This window comes from Leptosomus discolor, chromosome 5 (genome assembly GCF_034619465.1).
Source record: "Leptosomus discolor isolate bLepDis1 chromosome 5, bLepDis1.hap2, whole genome shotgun sequence".
NCBI classification, from domain to species: Eukaryota; Metazoa; Chordata; class Aves; order Leptosomiformes; family Leptosomidae; genus Leptosomus; species Leptosomus discolor.
The window spans coordinates 16646104-16668489 of NC_141395.1; the positions used below are offsets into that span (position 1 = coordinate 16646104).

Genomic DNA, 22386 nt, shown 5'->3' on the forward strand with positions numbered 1-22386 from the left:
GCCAGGTATCCTTATGTCAATCTGTTAGTTTAATTATATCTACATTAGTGAACTCTGTAAGATTACATTTCGGTAGGATAGCACTGAAAAAGTATGAAGAAGTAAATCCACTGTACTTGACATTATTTCAAAATTAGTTCAGCTTGCTGGAGTCTGCCTAACATGGTTGTGTATGAATCTGCCTGTGTTTTTATACACGTTTTGCATTTTCTCTGTCTCCAGGTTTTTGCTGAAAGTAAAGATGAGGTCGCTGTAGTTTTGTTTGGCACTGATGGTACTAGGAATGGCCTCGCCAGTGGGGACCAATACCAAAACATTACTGTACATAGGTCACTAATGCTGCCGGATTTTGATCTGCTGGAAGACATTCAAGATGTGATTAAACCTGGCTCTGAACAAGCGGACTGTATCCTTTTGTTGTAGCGCGCTTCTCGAACTGATTCAGCTGCAGGAGAGACCAGAAGTTAGTGTTGTGAAATAGGCTCAGATCTGCCTCCGAAGTTTTAACCACTGTCAGAGTTCAGCTAATTTGTGGTTGTAAGTTTGTTCAGAAGCAGATTAGCTGCTTTTTGACATTCTTTCAGGTTAGCAGATGGAGTCTTGGCCTTAGGGAATCATTGCTTTTATGATGTATTCTGTTAATTAAAGAGAACAAAGATAGCAATAATATAATTTTAGGCCTCAAATAAGTCATGTGTTTTTAAAAATAATGTTGCAGAACTTAGTTTATGCCTTTTCATCAAATATAAATAATATTTATGAAATATGTCAGCAGAAGTACCAGAAGCCAGACAAAGCAGAATAGAGGTTTATCAGATTGGTTTCTATATAAAGTATTTTTAACATTTCCAAATGTCACTTGCTGGCTGTTCATGTTTGAATGTATTCCATTATTAGTTGCATAAGGTGAAGAGTTTTAAAAGCAGGCGATCTAGTGTGCCTTTATGTGTTTCGTTTACATACTGTTCAACTTCCTGTGTTGTCCTCCCTCTTTCTGGCCTTAAAATGATTGTTGTGAGCTCTATTCAGACTGTCAGAGCTATTTCAGAGAAGTGTGCAACCAGTCAGCTGTATCTTAGCAGGAGCAGTCATGTTCCTTCTTTGATGTGTGGGCAGGTTTGTGCGTAGTGATAAAAATATGTTCCCAATGAAAGTTGTGATGAGGAAGAAACTGTCAAGAAATGGCCAGATGCAGATGTTTTGAAGAAAAATTTGCATGAGAAAATAGTATCGTCTGTTGAAAGTACAAGTAACTTTTATTTGTGGATTCCAAGTAGTTTTGCAAAGATTAGATTGCTTTCATTGGACTTGAGCCTCCTCACTGACAGTTAAAAGATTGGGCCCTAAAGCAATCTTTTTACTGTTCCATCAGATATGTGGGGAAGAGACAAGATCACAAAACAGACAAGTTATATAGGAACCTCTTGCACAGTAGATATTTGAAGAGTACTTGTCTCAAAAAATTGTTTGCCTGTTAACTAAAATGTGTGTTTGTCAGTGTTTGGAAGGGAGTGAAAACAGAAGATTATTTCATAAGAAAAACTTTTGTGACATAGCTTTTGTGACATGATTCATGTTCTAAATGAGGTTTTTCTTAAACTTGCTTAGTTCTGGATGCAATTATTGTGTGTATGGACTTGCTTCAGAAGGAAACAATGTGAGTATGTAACCCAAAACCTTTTACAGAATTCTGACCTTGCATTTTGGAACTGATCTGATTTTTTTTTTTTTTTTTTTTTTAAACAAGTATATTACTTTCCTTCAGTTTTGTAAGGAAAGAATTAGAAAAAGGCCTTATAGATAATAAGTAAATGGTTCTTTTTGTATTTTAAGAGGAAAGAAATATGAGAAGAGACACATTGAACTGTTTACAGACCTTAGTAGTCCTGTCAGTGAGGATCAGCTGGAAATTATCATTGCTAACTTGAAGAAAACAGGAATTTCACTTCAGTTTTTGTAAGTATGGAAGTGGCTGTTCTATACTATGCCATTTTTTTACAGGGAAATTATTGTTCTTTCTTAATAACGGTCTTGAAGGGGCTGGTAGTCTGTTGGTGTACTGTTTCTATAGAGCTGTACTAGTATTTTAATATGGTTATTTTAAGTACTTCTATCAATTACACATGCCATGGATTCCAGTTATGAACCAAATCCCCTTGATTAAGTGATGTGCAAATACATGTTAAGATGATGGCTTCTTCTCCAGTTAAGCTTATAGCTTAGAGCCAAAGTCTGACATGGGAGACAAAAGATCTATATAAGCAGAGAAGTGGGAAACAGTGAGCCAGAAGTAGCCTCAGAAACAGTGATTCTGTCACAGGAACAGCCTAGATTCTTTTAGGTAAGGGAGTTACTGCAAAGAAATAATGAGGTAGTGTTGTGATCTTTATAGGCTGATTCTGGTGTCAGTAGAAAAGCAAATCTGAAGAGAAGGGTTATATTCACAGTGATCGGCTTGGAAAATGGAAACAGTGTCTTAAGTGTTACGTCAGGAATCCCTTGGCTGTCTTGGTGTAGGTATAGGTGTTGAAGAATCAATGGTGTTGCTGAGATCTGTATTAGTTGTTGCACGTGATTGTAACGTGGGAAGCGATAGGCTTTCTAGCAGGAGTTTATTTAAAAGCAAAACTTTGTGCGAATGCTAATGTTTGCTGTTTATAGCAAATAATTTCACAAAAGAAAGTTAAAGCTGCAGTTTTACTTCTGACCGTTTTAATATTTACTTTCACCTAGATCCAGCATTCTGTAAGGAGCAATGTTGTGAACTTGATAAATTAATTAAAGCTGTTTGCAGACCCACCTGTAAGGTAACCGGGGGGTTAGGTAGGAAAGCGTGGCTGAAAATCATGGGCTAAAAAATTCTTTTTTGCCTGTGCTTGAGAGAGGCTGAATGTAACAATGTCAGACTGTTCTCGCCTTCTGTCTACACACTGCATGCTTGCAATATGCCTTGACATGGCCCTTCTAGCTTATTTGAGCTATTGTTGGCACTGGAGACGCACCACCATGAACCTGAGTACATGCTGCTAGCCAGAGTACATCTTTCGGAGACCTGGTATAACCCTGCTACCTCGCCTCTGTACCTGTAGTTTGCTGTGCAGACTAGCACAGGTGCTACCACTGCAAGTTAATGTTGCAGTTTTATTCTGTGAGATTTCTGAGATATCTTTACGTTTTCTTTGTCTCTGATGCAGTAAAGGAAAAGCCCCATGGCCAATAGGACAACTAGGGAAATGTTGCTGTTACAGCATTAGCTGCAGATTTACATCCTGTCTCCTAGCCACAGGAGCAGAGATGCTTTGAGCAACACATGTACAAGTGTACAACACTCAGGATACTGGTTTAAAAGTAATTTCTTGCAAAACCTTGTCCTTTTGTAATAACCGGTGCTCCCATCTCTTACGCCCTGTTTATTGATTACATTGTAACTTGTGGCACATAGTTGTTTTTCCTCCCTGTTATCATTTGCCAAGCACGTATTGAGCAAATGTGTAGCTTTGGGTATTATGCAGTTCTCATTACAGGAATCTCAAAGCACTGCGTATTGAAAGTAATCTAACTTTTATGTATCAGAGGTTTGAAGATTTTTGCTCTTCTAACAGCTTTAAAATACAGTTTCTCTATTTGTCAATGGATGCTGCTTCCTACAAAGGTACCAAACACTTTGCTGGTTTGATCTTTGGTTCTGCTGTACGTGACATTGTTGTGCGTGTTGTTAACTCTGCTTATTGTACGTTGCTCCACAAATAAGTTTAGTAAGGACTGATGAAGTGAAAGTAAGATAGAGATCTGTAAGCTGCTTTTTTGAAAACATAATACAATGCTAAAATCCTTTTACTTTGTGGAAACGTGGTGAAAGGTAACATGTGGTTTATCCAAAATTGGATCAGATGAAAGATTTGAAAAATCTGCAGGTGTTCTCAGGAGCACAGAGTAGAGGATCTTACACAGCTCTCTTCTGTGGTGGTTATACTTTGTTAACTCTATTATATTTTGAAGAGCAGCAAAATCATAACTCCTGGCTAAATTTTTAAACCTGATTCTTGAAGTGCAGGAAAATGTGCCATCTTCAGTCAGAAATTCACCTAGTGTTGTAAGCTATTAAAATCTTGGAGTGACATTTATTCCAGAAATACTTAATAGCCCCACTGCAGAGAAAGCCCTGTTTGCTGGTATTTGGAGCCAGTACAGAATCACAGGCCTGGAATGGCCTTTAAGAAGTTGTCTAGAGCAATCCTCTACTTCAGACTGGGTCAGTTGTGTGTATGTCATTGCTGAGCGGCGTTTGTCTAACTTTTTTATAAAGATTTCCAGTGTTGGAGACTCTTCTATCTCCTCAGGCAGTTGCTTTTAGAGATTATGGTTTGAAATGCCTTTATCAGATTTTTGAATCTCTACCTGACTCCATGATGTGATCTGAGTGCAGGCTGAGTATGAAGAACTGATTGTTCCCTTCCTCGCTGCTACGGCCTTTTATATTTAAGACTGTCTTGCCCTCTGACTCCCTTCTCTATGGGCTTTGTTTTTTTCAGTCTCTTGTTTTCTCATCAGTATTGTCTTTACTCCCTAATCCCTTCCTGTATGTGGACATCTTTATCCTGTATGTGGACATCTTTATCCTGTATGTGGACATCTTTATCCTGTATGTGGACATCTTTATCCTGTATGTGGACATCTTTATCCTGTATGTGGACATCTTTATCCTGTATGTGGACATCTTTATCCCGTATGTGGACATCTTTATTGACGTATGATGCCCTGAACTGGTGCAGCGCCCTGGTCAAGGTGTTACCAATGCCAAGGAGACCTGAAATAGTACTTCATGTAGTTTTGCAAGCCATGTGGCTCTTTATACATCTGACTGCAGCTAGACAGAAATTGTTGATCCTGATAGAATTTTTGTTTTGGTTGGTTATTTTAATTAAGAAGAAAGTCAGACTAACTTCTCCTTGTGTTCGTAGTCTGCCATTTCCAGTGGATGTAGATGATGGAGGTGGAGATACAAGTGCCACCATACGTTCTCATATGCACAGAAACTGTTTTCCAAGAAAAGGTTTAACTGAGCAGCAGAAGGAAGGCGTTGATGTGGTGAGGAAACTGATGCATACTTTGGACGAAGGAGGAGGTCTGGAAGAAATTTATACTTTCAGGTAAACTTGGCTAATCCTCTTTATCGTGCTGTAAATTTACTTACCGATTTCTTCTCCAAAAGATGAAATGAATTAAGTAATCGATCACTTGGCTTCCAGTTTCACTGAAGTCAGTGAATTTTAGAAGTTATTGTACACTTAGTCATTTTCAAACGGCTTCTTCAGTGGCTTTAGAATAGTCAGAAAAACTTAGAGATTTCCATGGAAGATGAGTTTTCTGTATCTGTATTTAAAGAAAAAAAAATCAGTTTTCTTCCATCTTTAGTGTTGGTGGATTTTGGAGGGAGGGAATGTTTCTATAAATGAGATTTCAAAATCATATTTTGGAAAGAGTTGGAGTTTGTGACGTAGTACAGGTGGGACATTTGCATTTACTGGTAGCCTTTGTTCTGTGGTCTCAGACTTCTTTTAGCTCACTAGTTTATCAAACTCCCACAAACGTTTTGAGTGATGTTTGTTGAATCCTGCTCTTTAATCAGACTACTGTACTATTTTGCAAAACAGTATACTTTTTTAGCAGCATTCCTAATGCAAGAATTGAAAGATGGTTTTTCACTTCATGTTTCCCCAATGAAAGAATAAAAATGTATGCATGTCTCTGAAAAACTGTAGCCAATGATATATCCAAGACTTTTCCACATAGCTGTTGTGTCAGTTGGGAAACAAGCAAAATGCATCTATGCGCCTTATAAAAATCTGATGTTATTGTCTTAGTAGTTCTGCTCTGCAGATGTGATTATGAAGTGTGATCTTTTAGACAGTGTGTTTCTGAGGAAGCTTAGTACATCATAGCTGTAATGTGATTGTCAAGTGTAATTTTTAGGAGAGGGTGGTACCTGTAGGTTTGCATGCCTATATTCATCATTTTTTTGGTGGGATTTTCTTCCTTCAGCCTGCCCAACTGATCTGCTTTGCACCTCAACAGCCGCTTAAACTGTTAATAGCGCATTAGTGTGAATCAGTGAGTAAACATATATCACTGTGTATGTATTCCATGCTAGCCAACAGAAAAGCAGTATCTTTCTAGGCCTGTTTGTCCTTTAGGATAACCCATATGCATGAAGCTGCTCTGTGGCTTGGCCCCTTCTTTGTACTTTTTTTTTATTGCAGGCTTTTGCTAGTGTATAAGCTGTCTTTGTGCCATGCTTTCAGGGGAAATCCAAAATCTTTGGATAAATAGGCATTTGGCTAATAGAAAAAAGCTTTAGTTGTTTAAGTCGTTTAAGAATATGTGAGGTTTTAGATGCTATTAAGTTGCTTATCAAGCTTTAAGAAGTCAGCTGTGCAAATCTGTCATGATAGTTTACCAACTCAGATAGACTCTGTTTTCTTATATACGTTATTCCTGCTGGTAAAAATACTTCAGCTCTTGTGGAAATAAATTAGTCATGGCAGGAAAGTGAGAAAATTTTGTGGTATTCTTTTAGGGTTTGATATTCTGACTGTCGGACAGGAGGTACTTCTGCTGCCTCTGGGTTTTGGGGGAAGGGACTGGAGAGCAGAGGAGAAGAGACATGTTTTTTAAAATACAATTTGAAATCTACATTTACTAGGGTTTTATGGGCTGAGTCTTCTTTGGTAACAGGGAGCATTTTTCTTCTATAAATATAAGAAATTAAAGGATAGAGTTAATGAATTGAGCTTAAATGACATTTTTATGCATTTGACACTTAGGTATTTGATTTTCACATTCATCCTTGAATGCAGATATTGCAGTACTTCTAATGATGTAGTAACAGGTTCTTTTTAAAAATCCTATATTGATGTTTCTGTTGTCAGAAAACAATGATTTTTTTTTTCCTCCATTCATTCCTTTCCCCAAGGAAAAAAACATAGTCTTTCTGGTCTTTTTTTTATCTCACTGCAAAAATTGCAGTGCATTTTCTCCTTTCATTGTACTTCCGTTAGAATTTTCAAGAAAACTCTGCTCATCCTAAGAAACTTGAAAAGTGGAATACCAAGTTGAATTCTGTACTAATTTTTTTAGGAGTTGATCTTAATTTCTACTTTAATCAAGAGAGGGGTAGATTTTGGGTTTTGTTGTCATGTGTAAAAGGTGAAGTCAACTCTGTTTTATCTATGCTTTATCATGAAATAAAAATTTTGGAGTGTTTTCTCTACATTGGAATTTTATAGCAAAATAACCGATATCGTTTGTATTAGCTCAAAGCTGTTCTGGGGTGCAAGCCTATTTGATTTCATAATAATATATTATAAATGACTTTTTACTGTAAATTTTAAATTTTTGGACCTCTTTACTTGAAGTTGTGCTGTTGAGTTAACACTTTTTTTTTTTTTTACAAAATCATTATAGTTTTTTATGTTTTATGAATTTGTATGTATGCTGTTTAGGCTAGAAATATTCGAGATAACTTGTTTCACTCTAACAGAATGCCCTGAAAATAATGAGTTCATTAGTACTGTATTAAAAAAAAATGTCAAAAGTTAATTACCACACAAACAAAATCCTGTTAATTGAAACTGAATCCTTTATTTCTTCACCTCCACTGCAGAAAACATTTTACTGCTTAGAGAGCCTTTTCTAATTTGAGTTGTTCAGCTAACTACATGACCTAATTGGATGAGCACAGATAAATGTAAAATGCTTAATAAGCGATTGTGTAGTTTCATTACCAGACCTAACATACTGTCTTCAAGCCCTAATGTCACACCATCATAAAGGCTCGAGATGGGAATAATCTACTGTACCACTTCTTTTTTTCATTCTCTCTTCTGACAGTAGTTAATGACAAGATTATTCATACAGTTTATTTTCTGATGCTTTATGCAGTTTGAGCTGAAACAATTGGACTCCTGCATCTCTTTGAAAAGCGTGTATTGTCTGTAATGTTTTATTACAGTTCACCAGAGTTCATTTTTGTTTTCCTGATTCCTTCATTTAGAGAGAGCTTGGAGCGTCTTTCAATGTTTAAGAAAATAGAAAGAAGACCTATGGCTTGGCCCTGCCAGCTCACTATTGGTTCTAATTTGTCTATAAGGATTGTGGCCTACAAATCAGTAAGTTCATAAAATCGTATGCTTTAGTGTATTTTGGCAGCAAGTTAGGTGCAGCTGCATGTTTTTTCCTTAAAGCTAAGAAAATTAAAAAAACAACATCCAGAGTAATGATGGTAGAGATTTTATGTGTGTAGAAGCCAGTACATCTAAAATTGTAACTTGACCATATTGTACACATGTGTTAAACAACTAAATTTCATCATGTACGGAAATAAAAGTAATTGCTATCTGCGCTGTGACACTTAATGGTATTGAAGTTGACAAACCTGATTAAGAATGCTGCAGTTTGTGCTGTCATTCAGCATCGGTGATATGTCTGCAGCTCAATGAGACTTAATAGGTATTTCTTAAGCCCTAGGCATGAGAGGAATTATGCACATGTGTGTGTAAAATGGTGGATGTAAATATTTTACCAGCTATTGTTTCAAATTGCATTTATTGTTACTTCAGACTTGGAAATAAAGATGTATTTTTTTCAGCCTGTTTGCTTTATACTGTTTGGCAGAACTTGTGCACAGTCTGTTTCCCTTACCCTTATATGGGTCCTTCACACAGTGCTGGGAAGGAGTAAGTGTATTTAAACAGAGAAAATGTGCAAAATTCCAATTACTGAATAATTAGTGGGTAACTATACAGCGTGTCAGCATTGATGGGTCTGGTGAGATGGAGATTAATTGGTTTGTTATTTGAACCCAAGACTAAGAGCCTGGCCAATATTGCAAGGTTTCAGGAAGGTGTATTATGAAGTTGAAATATATCTGATTTCTGAGAGATAGGCACACTAGCCTTGAAAGAGATTTCTGCTGCCAGCTTTCTATTTAAATTTATTCATAATTTCTTTTTATTAGATTATTATGCCAAACCTGTACAAATATGCAGTAAGAGTCCCCTCCCAAAGGTGTTTACACGCAAAACAAATTAATCTTGGGAGAGTAAGCAACAAGAACTGAGTGACCAGCCCGAGGTCATACAGCAATTGGATCAGAGCTAGGAATAGACTTGTGATATCTACTGACATAATCTATTCTGTCTTTTCTGTTTTCTGCCCAGTTCTCTGTTTTTCTTCTTGTTCACCAAGTGTACCATCAATTTCACTTAAGTAGAGAGAAAATGAAAGCATTTTTTTTCCCCTGTGGTTGAGAAACATTTACTCATTGTAGATATTTATTCCTTCTTTCCCCTCACAGTCCCATAATGCAACTGGGATCTTTTGCTGCTTTTGGGGAAGTAAGATAGGATATTTTTGTCCTGTCGTGTAGTAAGCCTGATGCAAAACTTGGGCAAATGAGCTGAATGAACATTGAGTCTTCTTGTATCTTTAACATATATCTTAATACTTTGTCAAAAGCTTGTGTAGGTGGAGGAAGTAAAATACATAGCAAGCAAGTTACATGTTATCTTGTGACTGAAAGACCTCATATATAAATAATGCAGCACTTGGTCTAAAAATTTTTTACATTCTGTTCTGATAAGCACTCTGCATCCCACTGAAATGTTAAACATTCCTTTTCTTTGAATTCTGATACGAAGGTCACAGAAGAGAAGGTGAAAAAAATTTGGACAGTTGTGGATGCGAAGACCCTCAGAAAAGATGATGTGCAAAAGGAAACTGTTTACTGCTTGAATGATGATGATGAGACAGAGGTTCAGCGAGATGATACTATTCAAGGTAGGACTTCTTTATGCACACCTTAAGACAAACTGAAGGTAATGGCTGGTACTCACCTAAGTGCCTTTTAGTTGTATACTTTGAAGCCTAGCTGTGAACTTAAATGTAAGCTCTGTAAGCTGATGGAACACAGAGACTGTTATGTGAGACTCTTTGTCTTCACATATTTTAAAAATTCTTACTTTTGCCAGTAATAGGAATAATAATAATACTACCAGGTGGAACTTGGAAGGCACTACAGCTTCCTAAACTATTCTGTGGAGCACCGTACCTCAGTTCTGCAGTGAGTAGTGCTTCTACCTCTGTTCCGTTTTCAAATCTTCACTTGTACCAATAACATGAATACTTTCATAACACTGCTTTTTCTAGATAAGCAACTGCTCTAGATACTTGTAATTGGGAAGACTAAACCATTAAAGGAAGGTTTAGTGTTCAAGAGTCTGTTAGCATTGCTGTTTAAATTCTGTAACAGGTTCAGTCTGAAGTAGTGGTATGCATGAAACAGCATGAAATAGTCTACTTTTTAAAAATAGTTAAGCAAATATGTTTAATTTTTTACTATTGTATAGATATATTTTGTTACTAATCTTTTTTCCTTTGCTGTTTCAATCCCACACAAGTAGGGCAAGTGTATTAATTATAAAGGGTAGAACTATTCAGATAATAGTATAGAAAGTGCTGTCAAGTGAATAAAAGGAATTGAAAAGTTAACATAAATACTGTATTTTTTTTAGTTAACCTCTTTCAATTGTAGCAATCATAGTGTTGTGTAGCTGTAGCAGATAAAAATGTCCCAATGGCAGTGTGATTGTGTTTCTTTAAGCAGAAATTATAGTTAAAAGCTAGTAGTCTGTTCATGTTTTATAACTTCAAACTTCTAGTAAAACAAACAAAAATACCCACTTTTTATAGTGAATATGTTTTGAAGTTTTGTGACCCTTCTCTGCTGATGTCTTGACTGCCTAAGTTGGCAAGTGGTTGCAAGATACTAGTAAAAGAAATGGTGAACAGTTCAATGGGAACAAAAAGACCAAAAAATTCTCTAGCAATGGTGACTTTTCCTACAGTTAAAGAGCTGCTGATGCCTCGTGGACTTTTGTGGACCTTTTGAGAAATGTCACAGTTAGACAGTATTTTGGATTTGAGGCACTCGTACCGAAATTTCTTTCGTTCTGCTCAAGTGTTTGCTTTCAGTTTCCAGGAAACTGTGTCTGCACATAGGTTTTTCATCCAGGGATTTACCTCTGTTCCTTCTGCTTTCCTTGCACCTGAGCATATCATCCTTAGTCTGTGACGTATAATAAAGTGATGATGTTACAGGGTGGATGTTGGAGATTGAGGTGGGGGAATAAGCAGTTGGAACAGATGATACCTCTGAGAAACTATCAGCTTTCTGTTTTGTGGAGATATCCTTGCAATGTAAGGCATGGGAACACAGAAGTATGTAGAAAGACCGCTTCTGTATATAAGAGTGTTTTGGTTTTCCACTGCATGTGAGGATGTATCTCACTTCAACTGATAACAGAATTTGTTCTCTGAATCCCTTCTGGTGTCATTTTCTGTACATGATTTGTGGTATGTTTGGGTTTTTTTTGTGCTACGTTTGCAGGGAGTGTTTCAATCTATTTGCTTAAATCTATTCTGTAAGCATAACTTTGGTGGGCAAGATGCCTGGAGAAGAGAAGGCTCTGGGGAGATCTTATAGGAGCCTTCCAGTCCTTAAAGGAGGCCTACAGGAAAGGTGGGGAGGGCCTCTTGATCAGGGAGTGTAGTGATAGGATGAGGGGTCATGGTTTCAAACAGGAAGAGGGGAGATGTAGGTTAGATATTAGGAGGAGGTCCTTCACTGTGAGTGTGGTGAGACACTGGCACAGGTTGCCCAGAGAAGCTGTGGCTGCCCCCTCCCTGGCAGTGTTCAAGGCCAGGTTGGATGGGGCTTTGAGCAACCTGGTCTGGTGGAAGGTGTCCCTGCCCATGGTGGGGGGGTTGGAACCAGATGATCTTTAAAGTCCCTTCCAACCCAAACCATTCTATGATTTCTATGATTTCAGTTCCCTTATTTTCTTCCCTGCTCGCTACGAGGGTAGCTGTGTTAGATAAAACAACGTACAAGGAGTGCAACTGCTGTTCGTGAAGTACAACATGTGTCTATGGGGTGTGTGGGTTTTTTCGTTAACAGGGAAAGTAATTTGATGAGTGTGTTTGGAGTAACTGTGGGGCATGCATGCATTGTTAAAATATTCAGAGAGCTAATTTCGGTGGTAGAATTGTAGGCCCATATGCTTACCAGATGCTCTTCTCTTGTTCTCCAGGGTTTCGCTATGGGAGTGATATAATTCCTTTTTCCAAGGAAGATGAAGAGCAAATGAAATACAAAACAGAAGCAAAATGTTTTTCTGTTTTGGGATTCAGCAGATCCTCTCAGGTACAGTACTAAACTTCTTCCCATTCAGCTTCCTGGGTTGTTAAAGACAACTGATTTCAGTTTGAACTCACTAAAGTTGCGGTCTTGTACTGCATTCCAGTATTGGGAATGTGACATGTGCAGTCAGGTATACAGGGTGACTTATTTGCTGATTCTAGTATATATAAACAGTATGTAGTCTTGTGAAGGAGAGAAGCTCATAAATGTGGCCGTTGAACCCTCAAGTGAAACCAGAGCCACTGAACTCGGATCTTTACAAAGTGGAGACAGAGGTATTGTAATCTCCTTTTATCTCATGAACTTAAATAGTGATGCTAGATCTGCAACAGACGATAGCCTCTCTTCTGTTCAGGTCATGCAAAAGCCTTTTTGGGCTTTGTCCATCCATGAGTGTGTTCTTTTTAACAGAAGAAGCCTCTCTCTCAACATAAAAAAAAAAAAAAAAAAAGGTTAAAGAAAGCCTAAGAACTGACTGCACTCGTTCTCATTTCTGTAAGGATTAGTTTGTGAACTGTGACTTGCTTCTTGTTTCTACTATAACAAAAACTAAATGTAGTGAAGACTTCGTAGAACTTAGATGTAGATAAGATCATTCAAAAACACTCTATATGTGAGATGCTTGGTGTTTGTATGCACTTACCTGTACTTGTGGTATTAACTTTGCCATTCATTTTACCTGGAAGTTGTAAGAAACATGCATTGAGCAAGTACCTTAATAAAAGCTATCCAGCAAAATGTAATTTCCTGCAGAAAATCCAGGACTTAAGCATTAGGAAAGCCTTAGGCAAAGGCTTAACGAAACTCTTCTTGAAGCAGGATGCGTGAGGAGAAAGTAGAGAGATGCGAGTGCCAGTAATTGCTAGAAATGTTGAGGTGCTCCTACTCTTTCTTCTCCCAGATATTGTACGGGGTGCCTGAAACTTCGCTCTTCTTGGAGTTCACTGCACCTAGTCCCCTTCACCACTGAAAAATGAAAGGAGATCATAGGGCAGCCCTGTGCCTTCTGTTCTGAAAGCTCCAAGCTCACCTGCTCTTCTTTGAAATGTCTCCTTGCCTAAACAAAGCAGAACCCTTGACAAAGGCTGAGGAATCATTACCTTTACCAGGAAGAAAAGATGCTAGTGAAATAGGAAGTATCTGCGGGAGCTTACTCCCAAACGGATGTAACAAAACACATTTTTACTTTACAGTATGGGTGGCACAGAGACCCCTGCATGTTGCTAGATATGCCCTTAGACTACTGCAGTGCGGTGGTCCAAAGCATCTTATTAACTGAGGAGCCAGGGAGTTACGTTGATTTATTGAAATGAGAAGCCAGCCTGAACGGGAACTGTAACCTGATTGCTCCTTGAGGACATTCGGAACTTAAAGTTAAGTAACCAGGGAGCTTGCACACTGAAAGTGATTGAAACACACCGTGCTTGAGTTTATATGCCCTAAATCAGCCAGCACAGAGAGATGTTAGGGACTGCTAAAGCCTGTACCAGAAACTGCATCTAAGGAGTGAAATGCTGTGTCTGAACCCAGTGTTCAATGAGACAATTTCTTTCATCTTTTCAGTCGTTATTAGCCTACAGCTGAGTCTTACTGTCTCCATTTAGTTCTGAATTTCACCATGTGTAGTGTTTTCTTATGCTGGAGGCTGGCCTCCTATTTCGACTTGAAGGCTGACTTTTATTGAAAACAGAAACTAAGAAAAAAACAGATGGGAAGGATCATGCTCTTCTAAGTGAGCTGTTACTGCACCATTAGTCAGATAGTGTGGTCATACCTTCAAGTACATAGTTAATAATTAATTGTAGGAATATAATTAATTGTAGGAATATTTTTGATTCACAGAAATATGCCTCAAAGAATTAAAAAATTTGTTTTGTATTTTTTCAGTGCACAAAATATTTATTGTTTTTGATAATTTTTATGATGTGCTTCTCTGGTCAGTGGATTTCATAACGAATAAGAATTATGTCTTAAAGGAAGTGTGCTCTTGTTCTGTAATAAAGTGTGAGTAATTATGCCCAATGGTAGTTGAATATACCTCAGTGGAATAAAATTATTCAGATGTGATTGCAGGATTAAAATTGCACTGTATAGATAATGATATCAGGAAGTTTTAAACAACTGGAATTTTCAAGACCCATGCTTTCCATACGTTTTGCTCCTGAACTTTGTTGTTTGGAAACATAATACTGACACTATTCAAATATATGTTTTATATTAAATTGTTTCTTTTAAAAACTTTAGAGAAAAGATAATTTATTATTAACTAGAGAAACTGGAACAGCTCCAAATACATAATTAAAGAAGGGATGGAACCACCTTATATTATTTTTCTGAGTTATTCACATCCCCCAAGAAAGAAGATCAGAGGCTGCTCAAACTTTGATTTTTAATTTATAAGCAATGCTATGTAAATCAAGAAATAATACTTGGAAATATTACAAAGGGACGTTTTTTGCAAACATAAAAAGGTGTAGTGATACACACGTCTAGTTATTTATACTATACTGAACATAAAATTTTCTGAGCTTTTAAAGACAGAACAGCAAAGAATAATTGCGGGTAGAATAATCTGAGTTGAAGAACTGTGCTGTAATACGTTAAACAGATCTGCTCTGGTGCAAGTTGTCACTGACTTCAACAGCGCTATGGTAATTTGCTAAATTATGAAACTCCAGGTTAGTTTGGAGACAGTATAATTCAAAGGGAATTTTCTTTAGCAAAGGAAGGTCATTTTAACCAGTGTTCATAGTACTGTGTGGTCTTTGTGACAGATTTTCCGCTATTGCAGTGTTTCTTTGGGTGTGTCTTACACCCTCTGCAGCTCCAGCTACTCCAGCAATGCCCCTTGATGAAACTGTTGGGGTTTTTTGGGGGGAGGCAGGGTCAACCATGTTAATGAACAGCATAAAAGCTGCTAACAGACGTGCTTCTTTGCCAGCACAGCTGTATATACTCCAGGATGTGGCTTTCTTCAGCTCCTTTTTGACATATCTTTGCTAGGAAAATATAATAGCATAGATGTGGTGTCAGTTAGGTTTAGATCTTTTGTTAACTACTGTGATTTTCCATACTGACTTTTGAATTACTGCAGTGTTATTCTGGTAACAGCTGCAAGTACCGTAGTCTTGCATACCTGACCATCAATGGAAAACTGTGAGAATATCCCGCCAAATATGACTGAATATCTATATTGAGTGATAAATGGAGATATAAAACACATACAGGGCTTTAAATTCTATGCACAGTAATTAAATTATGTGGCTTCTCACTTGAGTAATGTGTTAGTTGTTTCATCATTTAATTGGTCCAGTTGCATTAATGGAATTTTCTTTAGATCAGGCTAACTCTTGACCATTTGAATCTGTAGGTCCAGAGGCATTGCTACATGGGCAACCAGGTTCTGAAGGTGTTTGCAGCGAAAGGTGATGAGGTAAGGTGAACTAAAGTGTAATGCTGAAGGTATTCTGCTATGGAACAGAAAAGAATAGCAGTGGCGTTTGAGATTGTCCTGTCTTTTTGTGTTAATAAAACAAATATTTTTAATGCAGCTTACAGAAGTCTTGTTCCATTGCCCATTAGGATGAAAAGAAGTTGGTTTAGACCCCAAATGAATACCATATGTCATGAATAATGAGGAAGTGGTAAATACTGTGTTTGCCCAAGTGCATGTGGAACTTGGAATTGGTGCTTAAATCCATTCTCATGCAGAGCAACAGTGTGCCCTGTCACTGTTACTTAGAACAGACCTCCAAATTATTTTAAACTTTAGAGACATCAATCTCACTGTAGTGCTCTGATGTGTTCCTTTAAGGGTCTGACTTCCCTCCCTTTTTCTCTCTCTTGCAATACTTCTGAGAGCTCTTCCCACCTAGTGGAAAAGGTGAAACGTGATGGATCTAAAGTTTGCTCCGCTTTGAATGGATCCACTGTCATTATGAGTTTTGACCTTTCTGCTTCTTAGTTTTTTGAACATGAAAAATGCTTGTGTTGAAGTTATAGCTGAAGTGGGAACTAGTCTTAACTAAATCGATGCTGAGGAATTTGCTGTGAAAGATCTATTTCAGCAGACTAATGAGAATTTGCATAACACTAGACTTTTTTTTTTTTTTCCTCCCCCAGAATGCAGCAGTTGCTTTCTCTGCCCTTGTTCATGCATTGGATGAGTTGAAAGTGGTAGCTATAGTGCGTTATGCTTATGATAGAAGATGCAACCCGCAAGTTGGAGTAGCTTTTCCATATATTAAGGATGCATATGAGGTAATTTTTTGCTCTTACCTTTCTGCAGCTAGCCTCCATATTGATGCTTTACAAATACCGATAAATAAATGATCATGTTTGAACCATATGAATTTGGAGTGTTGTGTGATACCAGAAGAAACCGCTGTGACTTTTCAGAGTGGTTTAGGAAATTGTACCAAGTCTTAGGACAAGGAGGTAAAAAATAGTTTTAAGAAAATTCCTTAGAAAAAATATGTGGAAAAATATTGCCATATGTTTCTATTAGTATCCTCTATATTACAGATTGGAATAATACTGATTTTTGTTTCAGTAACATACTAATAATTTTGCTTTGTTATCTTGGAAATCTGAGGTTTTTTGTATCTAGAAACAATGTAATCACACAGTTATGTAATAAATTACCACTGCTTTCTTGCTCTGTTAAGACCTGCCCCTCTGCATACAGTCTGAAGTTGCACTAGATTCTTTCATTTTCTTAAACTGCAGATTTATCTCCAGGTTGCTTGGTAGTGCAAAATTTGAATTTGATGGCTGGCATGGCATTTCAAGCATGTCCAACTACACTGTTGTCTTTAGGTTTCCAAGTCAACTGAAACTGAGGGGAGGAGCTCACAGCATTAAAAGCTGCAGTTTAAATTCATATGGAGAATTAGGAAGACCATAGTATGTTTATTTACTTGAAAAGGTTATTTTGAAAAAAAACAGGAGGAAAAAAAATGAAGTCTGTTACTTAGGAAAAACAAAAAAAAAATAAAAGTTCTGTACACAGCAGAATCATATCTGAAATAATTTTTTCAAAATTCTGAGAGACCCAAAAGCAACACAGTATGTCAGAATGTTTGCAGCATATGTTTCCACTGATCTTTCTTACAAGAGACTATTGAAAGAGGTAAATATGTATAGCATGGCTGAGCCATGACGAAGGTGGGAGCAGACATAATCTTCAGACTTTTGGAGGGTATAAACATAAAGGATGGAAAGAAATTATTTAGGGTGGTATGAACTGGAGGAGGTATTTGAATAAAGAAAAAATTTGTCTGAGAATGTTAAAAAACCAAAACCAACTCTTGACTTTGAAACACAGTAAGCTATGATAAAACCTCCCAAAGTGCCAATATGTGGGTTGTTTAGAGCTTGACTAGTTGGAACTCTGCACAAGAAAAACGGATTAGATGACCAGGGAGGTCTGAATTCCACCAGTAGAAGAATGAGGAGTGTAGCCATCGCTATATTATAAAATAATGCTGTGTTTTATTCTGCTTAAAACTGTTGCTCTATAAATATTTTATTTAAGAATTTTGATAAACACAGTTATTAGATCTTTGGATTTTTCTTATGTTTATATTGGCCGGATCAGGCATTCTGGGACACTTCAGATTTTTTTCTTCAGGTTCAGTTGTTTCTTTCTTTTGTCTCGCTCAGTGTCTCATCTACGTGCAACTACCCTACATGGAAGACTTAAGACAGTACATATTTTCATCCTTGAAAAACAATAAAAAATGCATTCCCACAGGTAAGATAGTCCTTCGCTAGGCAGCTGAACAAAGCAAGCTACTTGTCTTCCTTTAAGACACTCTAAAAGAGTTAGAATATTTGGCTTTCCAGTGAAAAGATAAGCTTTGTCATTATTTTGGCTTAGGAAAAGAACCCCAGCCCTTTGGGAATACATTATGGTGATGTTGTCTTGAGGTGTAAAGCCTGTATCAAAACTGCCAGCTTAGTTGCAGGCTGAGCAGACTTGAGGTTTCCAGGCAGTCTTTTAAAACTGTCCTGTTAAATGACTTCTGGCTCTGGTTATAGGATTATTAGTCTCACAGGATCTCTATCACAGTGATCTGAGATTTAGTCCTCTGTATCCTTTGATCTTTGAACTAATTTGGGAGACTAGATGACCAAACCTGGTGGGAGCTACAGTATGTGATTAGCTAGCTAGGATTAGAATAGAGGCATCGGCTCTGTTCATACAAAGGTGGTACTGTAGCCAGTTGCAGAATAGTGTGTTAATACAAAGAGCAAAGGCAAAGACTGTGTTTTCTGTGGTGTGATGTTTTTTTAAAGCATGCACTTAATGGTGTCCAGATTCAGATGGAGGGTGTCTTTGGAGAGCCCTGGAACACGTAGCCATACAAAGCTTGACTCACCATTCCGAAAATTTTGCACAGCAATGAAAGTAAATGGATGTAGTTTAAAATCCACTCCCACTTCTTTAATTTGTTATGAAATCCATTGATTTGGCATCTGCATGTCAAGGTATATAAAGCATGCTGGGTCGTTTCTGAAATGGTTTCGATTCTCTTGCCTGTAACCAGCAGTTTGAAAACAAATGTAAAACCTGTCTTACCAAAGCAATAATTGACTGTTGTGAACTGTGTTAATTTGCAATCATAACTTGTAACATTTATATTACGCCATTTGGTTTTTCAAACCAACTGTTCTTATTTTCTAAGTGGCCTATAAACCTTCTGTTGCAAATAAAAACATCTTGAAAAAGAAGAAAAATGGAAGCAGAAAGGAGGCAATAATTGAGGTCTTGGGGGGGGGAAAAAAAAGGCTTTGTGACTTTACATTGTAGTCCTTAAATAAAGCAGGGGGTTTATTACTGTGTCCATTATCCATATTCTTTATTGGCATGTTTATATCTGCCGTGCGTTCTGTGGGACGTAATGACTTGGTCAAAATCTCGCATTGTGAATTGGATCTTCATTTGTAAATTGTTTCAAGAAATGCCTCCATCTGCAAGTGTATTTAATTTTTCTTTGTATGTAATTGCTTCCTTAGCGGATCAGTTATCTGCTGTTGACTCTTTGATTGATTCTATGAATTTGGTTTCTGAAGATGATGATGGAGAAACCTTTGAGGACCTGTTTAAGCCCAGCAAAATTCCAAACCCTCAATTTCAGAGATTATATCAGGTGAGATGAAATATATGACATCTTTTAAAAACTTCTTATGTTAAGACTTTTCACCTTTTGGTCTTTTTCCATTTCACATTGGAAGGATCTGCATTGTGAAGATGGGAATATAAATTCTTTTGCATTAAAGTGTAGGGTAGCCAGTGATTTCTGTGTTGTCCCTGATGCATAGAAATTTTATTCTTAAAATTTCTGGTTTCCGGAAGCAAGGGAAATGGCATCTGTGCTGAGGTGTCTGCAACAGCATCGGTGATATTCACAGGCACGTAGACTAGACAAGTTAAAACTTACTTGGGTGTCTCAACACTGTATTGCAGCAATCATGGTGTGGACATAGACTCGATCTTCAGCTTCTGGGCAAAGACAGAAATTGACTGAATATCTGGGATCTCTTTAGCTTCTCATTCTGTTTCCCATCAAATCTTGAGCAGAGTCACTTTTCTGTGCATTGTTGCATCTAGCAGTGGCTCCAAAACAGATCAGTCTGAGGTGAACTTGATCAGTAGTAAATGGTTAACATTGTTGACATTTAAAATACTCCTTTTGGGTGTCTGAGCTGATGTATTTCACAGGCGAGCAGAACAGTTCACACTTCTTGAAGTTATTGTATTAAGCTGTCTACATTTTGATTTACATTCCCTTCATATCATGAAGGTTTTCATTGCAACTGTGAGGATGAGAGACTTAATTATACATTTGAATTCAAGTGTTCAAAAAAAATGACACAGCAAATTCAAAAATAAGGAAAATTACGTTGCAATTTATGCAGCTGCAGAATTGTGTTGTATACAGAACCATGGAAATATATTGAGTGCATGACTCCACTCTGAAAATTGACTGAAAGTGGTATTATAGCAACCATGTTTATCATATCTCAGCAATTCCAAATGAAATTTTTTTGGTTTACAAGTAGGAAGAAGATGCTTTTTTAAATTAAGAAAACTTATCCTAGCTTCTAAAAGCCATGCTACCTCAGTATTGTCAAAAGAACCAAAGGATCTGAAGGTCATATGTATGTTCCAGAAACACATGTAAACTCAGTGTCTTCAAATCCTGCTCTGATTGACACCTGAAGAACTCAGTGTTCCCTTCAAATTCTGCCAGTCATATTGACAAGACACTGAATGCAAGATTTGGTCAGTAGAAGGTTATTACTGGGCAGGAGCTTAAAATGGATTAACATCTGTGTGACTCGTTTTTTAGGAAGGATTGTAAAGCTTGGGTATTACAAAACAAATATGGTTTTGCTTGTAAATAAAACACATGGGATAGAGTTTCCTCTGTTATATTGCTAAATATAATTTTTCATTCTTTTGGTTCAGTGAATGTTGGTTATCAATGAAAGATACTTGTTTAGATGTGCCATTTGTCTTCTGAAACAGTATGATGGTGTTGTCCCAGCAGTTGAGTCAAGTGCTGCTAGAAAAGAGTAACTGCGTAATTCACCAGTTTCCTTAGAGGCTAATAGGATTTTGTAAGGGTGAGCGCTACTGATGGAAAAAGTATTTATTGACTGTTTCAGTGTGCTAGGTAGTACACAGTTCCTGTCCACAGGGCTTGCTGTTTATAAAACACTAAATTACCAATCCTTTTAGCGCTTTCTTTTGGCCACACACAGCCCCATTTTTTTGTCTTGGTTACAAAACTGCTATTAATCTGTATAAGTTGCAGAAAGATTGCTCTCCTTTGCTGTGAACGTGTTCCAGATTCTTAATATTTTGCTCTTATACCAAGTGGCACTGCTGGATCTGTAAGAACTATGAAGAGAAGTTACATGTACTCTTTTGAAAGTAGCCAGTAAATTGATTGGGCTGAACAGGACCTATAAATGGTTTGGAAAAATAACTCTGAAGAAAGGATGTACTCCTCCTTCATTCCCTTGCTCTGTTGCCTCAGGAAGATATTTGGAATTATAAGTGACAAGAGCCAGAATTTAAACAGAAACGTCAAGCTAAATTATATCTGTGGAAATAGTGGTAAGCATCAGGAAATGACAGAGTGGGTGGAAAAGAGTTGCTAATGCTTGCTGCAGTGGAAGATGAAGAATATCCTATATCCAGAGTTTCAACTTTTATTCCTTGCTTCCAGAAAAGCCTAAGTGAACTTCCATAGCTTTTGTGGTGGCAGACTTCTGTCGTTAAGTTGTTCCTCTTAAATACAGGGATTTGAAGCACGTGAGACATTTGGGGAATGCAGTGCATTTTATTTGATAGCCAAATAAACAAATTGCTCAATAATGATTGTTCTGTACTGAGGCAGACCTGTGGGGAAGGTTTGTGGGGACGGTGGCCTGCAGCACTGCATAGTTCATGGGATTCAGCTGCAGAGTCTGCATCTAAATATGCTGTAGCGGCTCTTGTTAGACCTCATGTAAGCTACCTTAGAGGGCTGAGCTTGTTTATAACTGATTGGACTGTATGGTTATGTCATTTCTAAAAGCAGAGCAGCAGGAGGACAGGAGGTCGCTCAGGGAAGTCTGTGAGGGCTTTCAGCAACAAGTGATCTTTTCTTTTGTTGAATGTAGTGGATCTGTTGGAGGGTCATCTTGAAATCGTCACAAACTAGGTGTAAATGAGCTCTAAGACACTTGTGTTGGGATGTAGTTCACACAGGTTTAACCACACAACAGCTATCTAACTAGTGTAAACTGGGTTGTCCAAGTCTATTCCATAATCCATGAAAAAAGAACCTTGGGGAAGTAATCGATCCTTCTTGTTTCGGAGATCATAGGTTCATGATAGTTGTGGTTGTGTATAGTGAATAGGTGACTGGTATAGACTAGATGCTTGTCTTTCTTTTAGGTAGCTGAATGAATCTCCCATGTTTTAAGGCTTTAAATACTACCAGGTTCTTGTAGGAATTAAAGATGTGCTAAATGTGTTCTTGCAAAAGTTCCTAGATGCCGTATGGAAGAGAACAGGGCAGGATACTTTCTTGCAGTAAATTCCTTTGTATTCATGCATTTATGCCATT

The 22386-nt window shown here is 37.5% G+C and overlaps 1 protein-coding gene across 1 annotated transcript in view; it reads left to right on the plus strand.

Moving 5' to 3' along the window:
• XRCC5 (X-ray repair cross complementing 5) overlaps nt 1-22386 on the plus strand; it is a 49199-nt gene that overhangs the window by 3635 nt on the left and 23178 nt on the right. The window contains 11 exon segments of the mRNA XM_086466302.1: nt 223-406; nt 1609-1657; nt 1834-1956; nt 4962-5150; nt 8054-8168; nt 9699-9837; nt 12150-12262; nt 15630-15692; nt 16382-16519; nt 17924-18014; nt 19280-19413. Coding sequence (XP_086322428.1) covers nt 223-406; nt 1609-1657; nt 1834-1956; nt 4962-5150; nt 8054-8168; nt 9699-9837; nt 12150-12262; nt 15630-15692; nt 16382-16519; nt 17924-18014; nt 19280-19413 — 1338 coding nt within the window.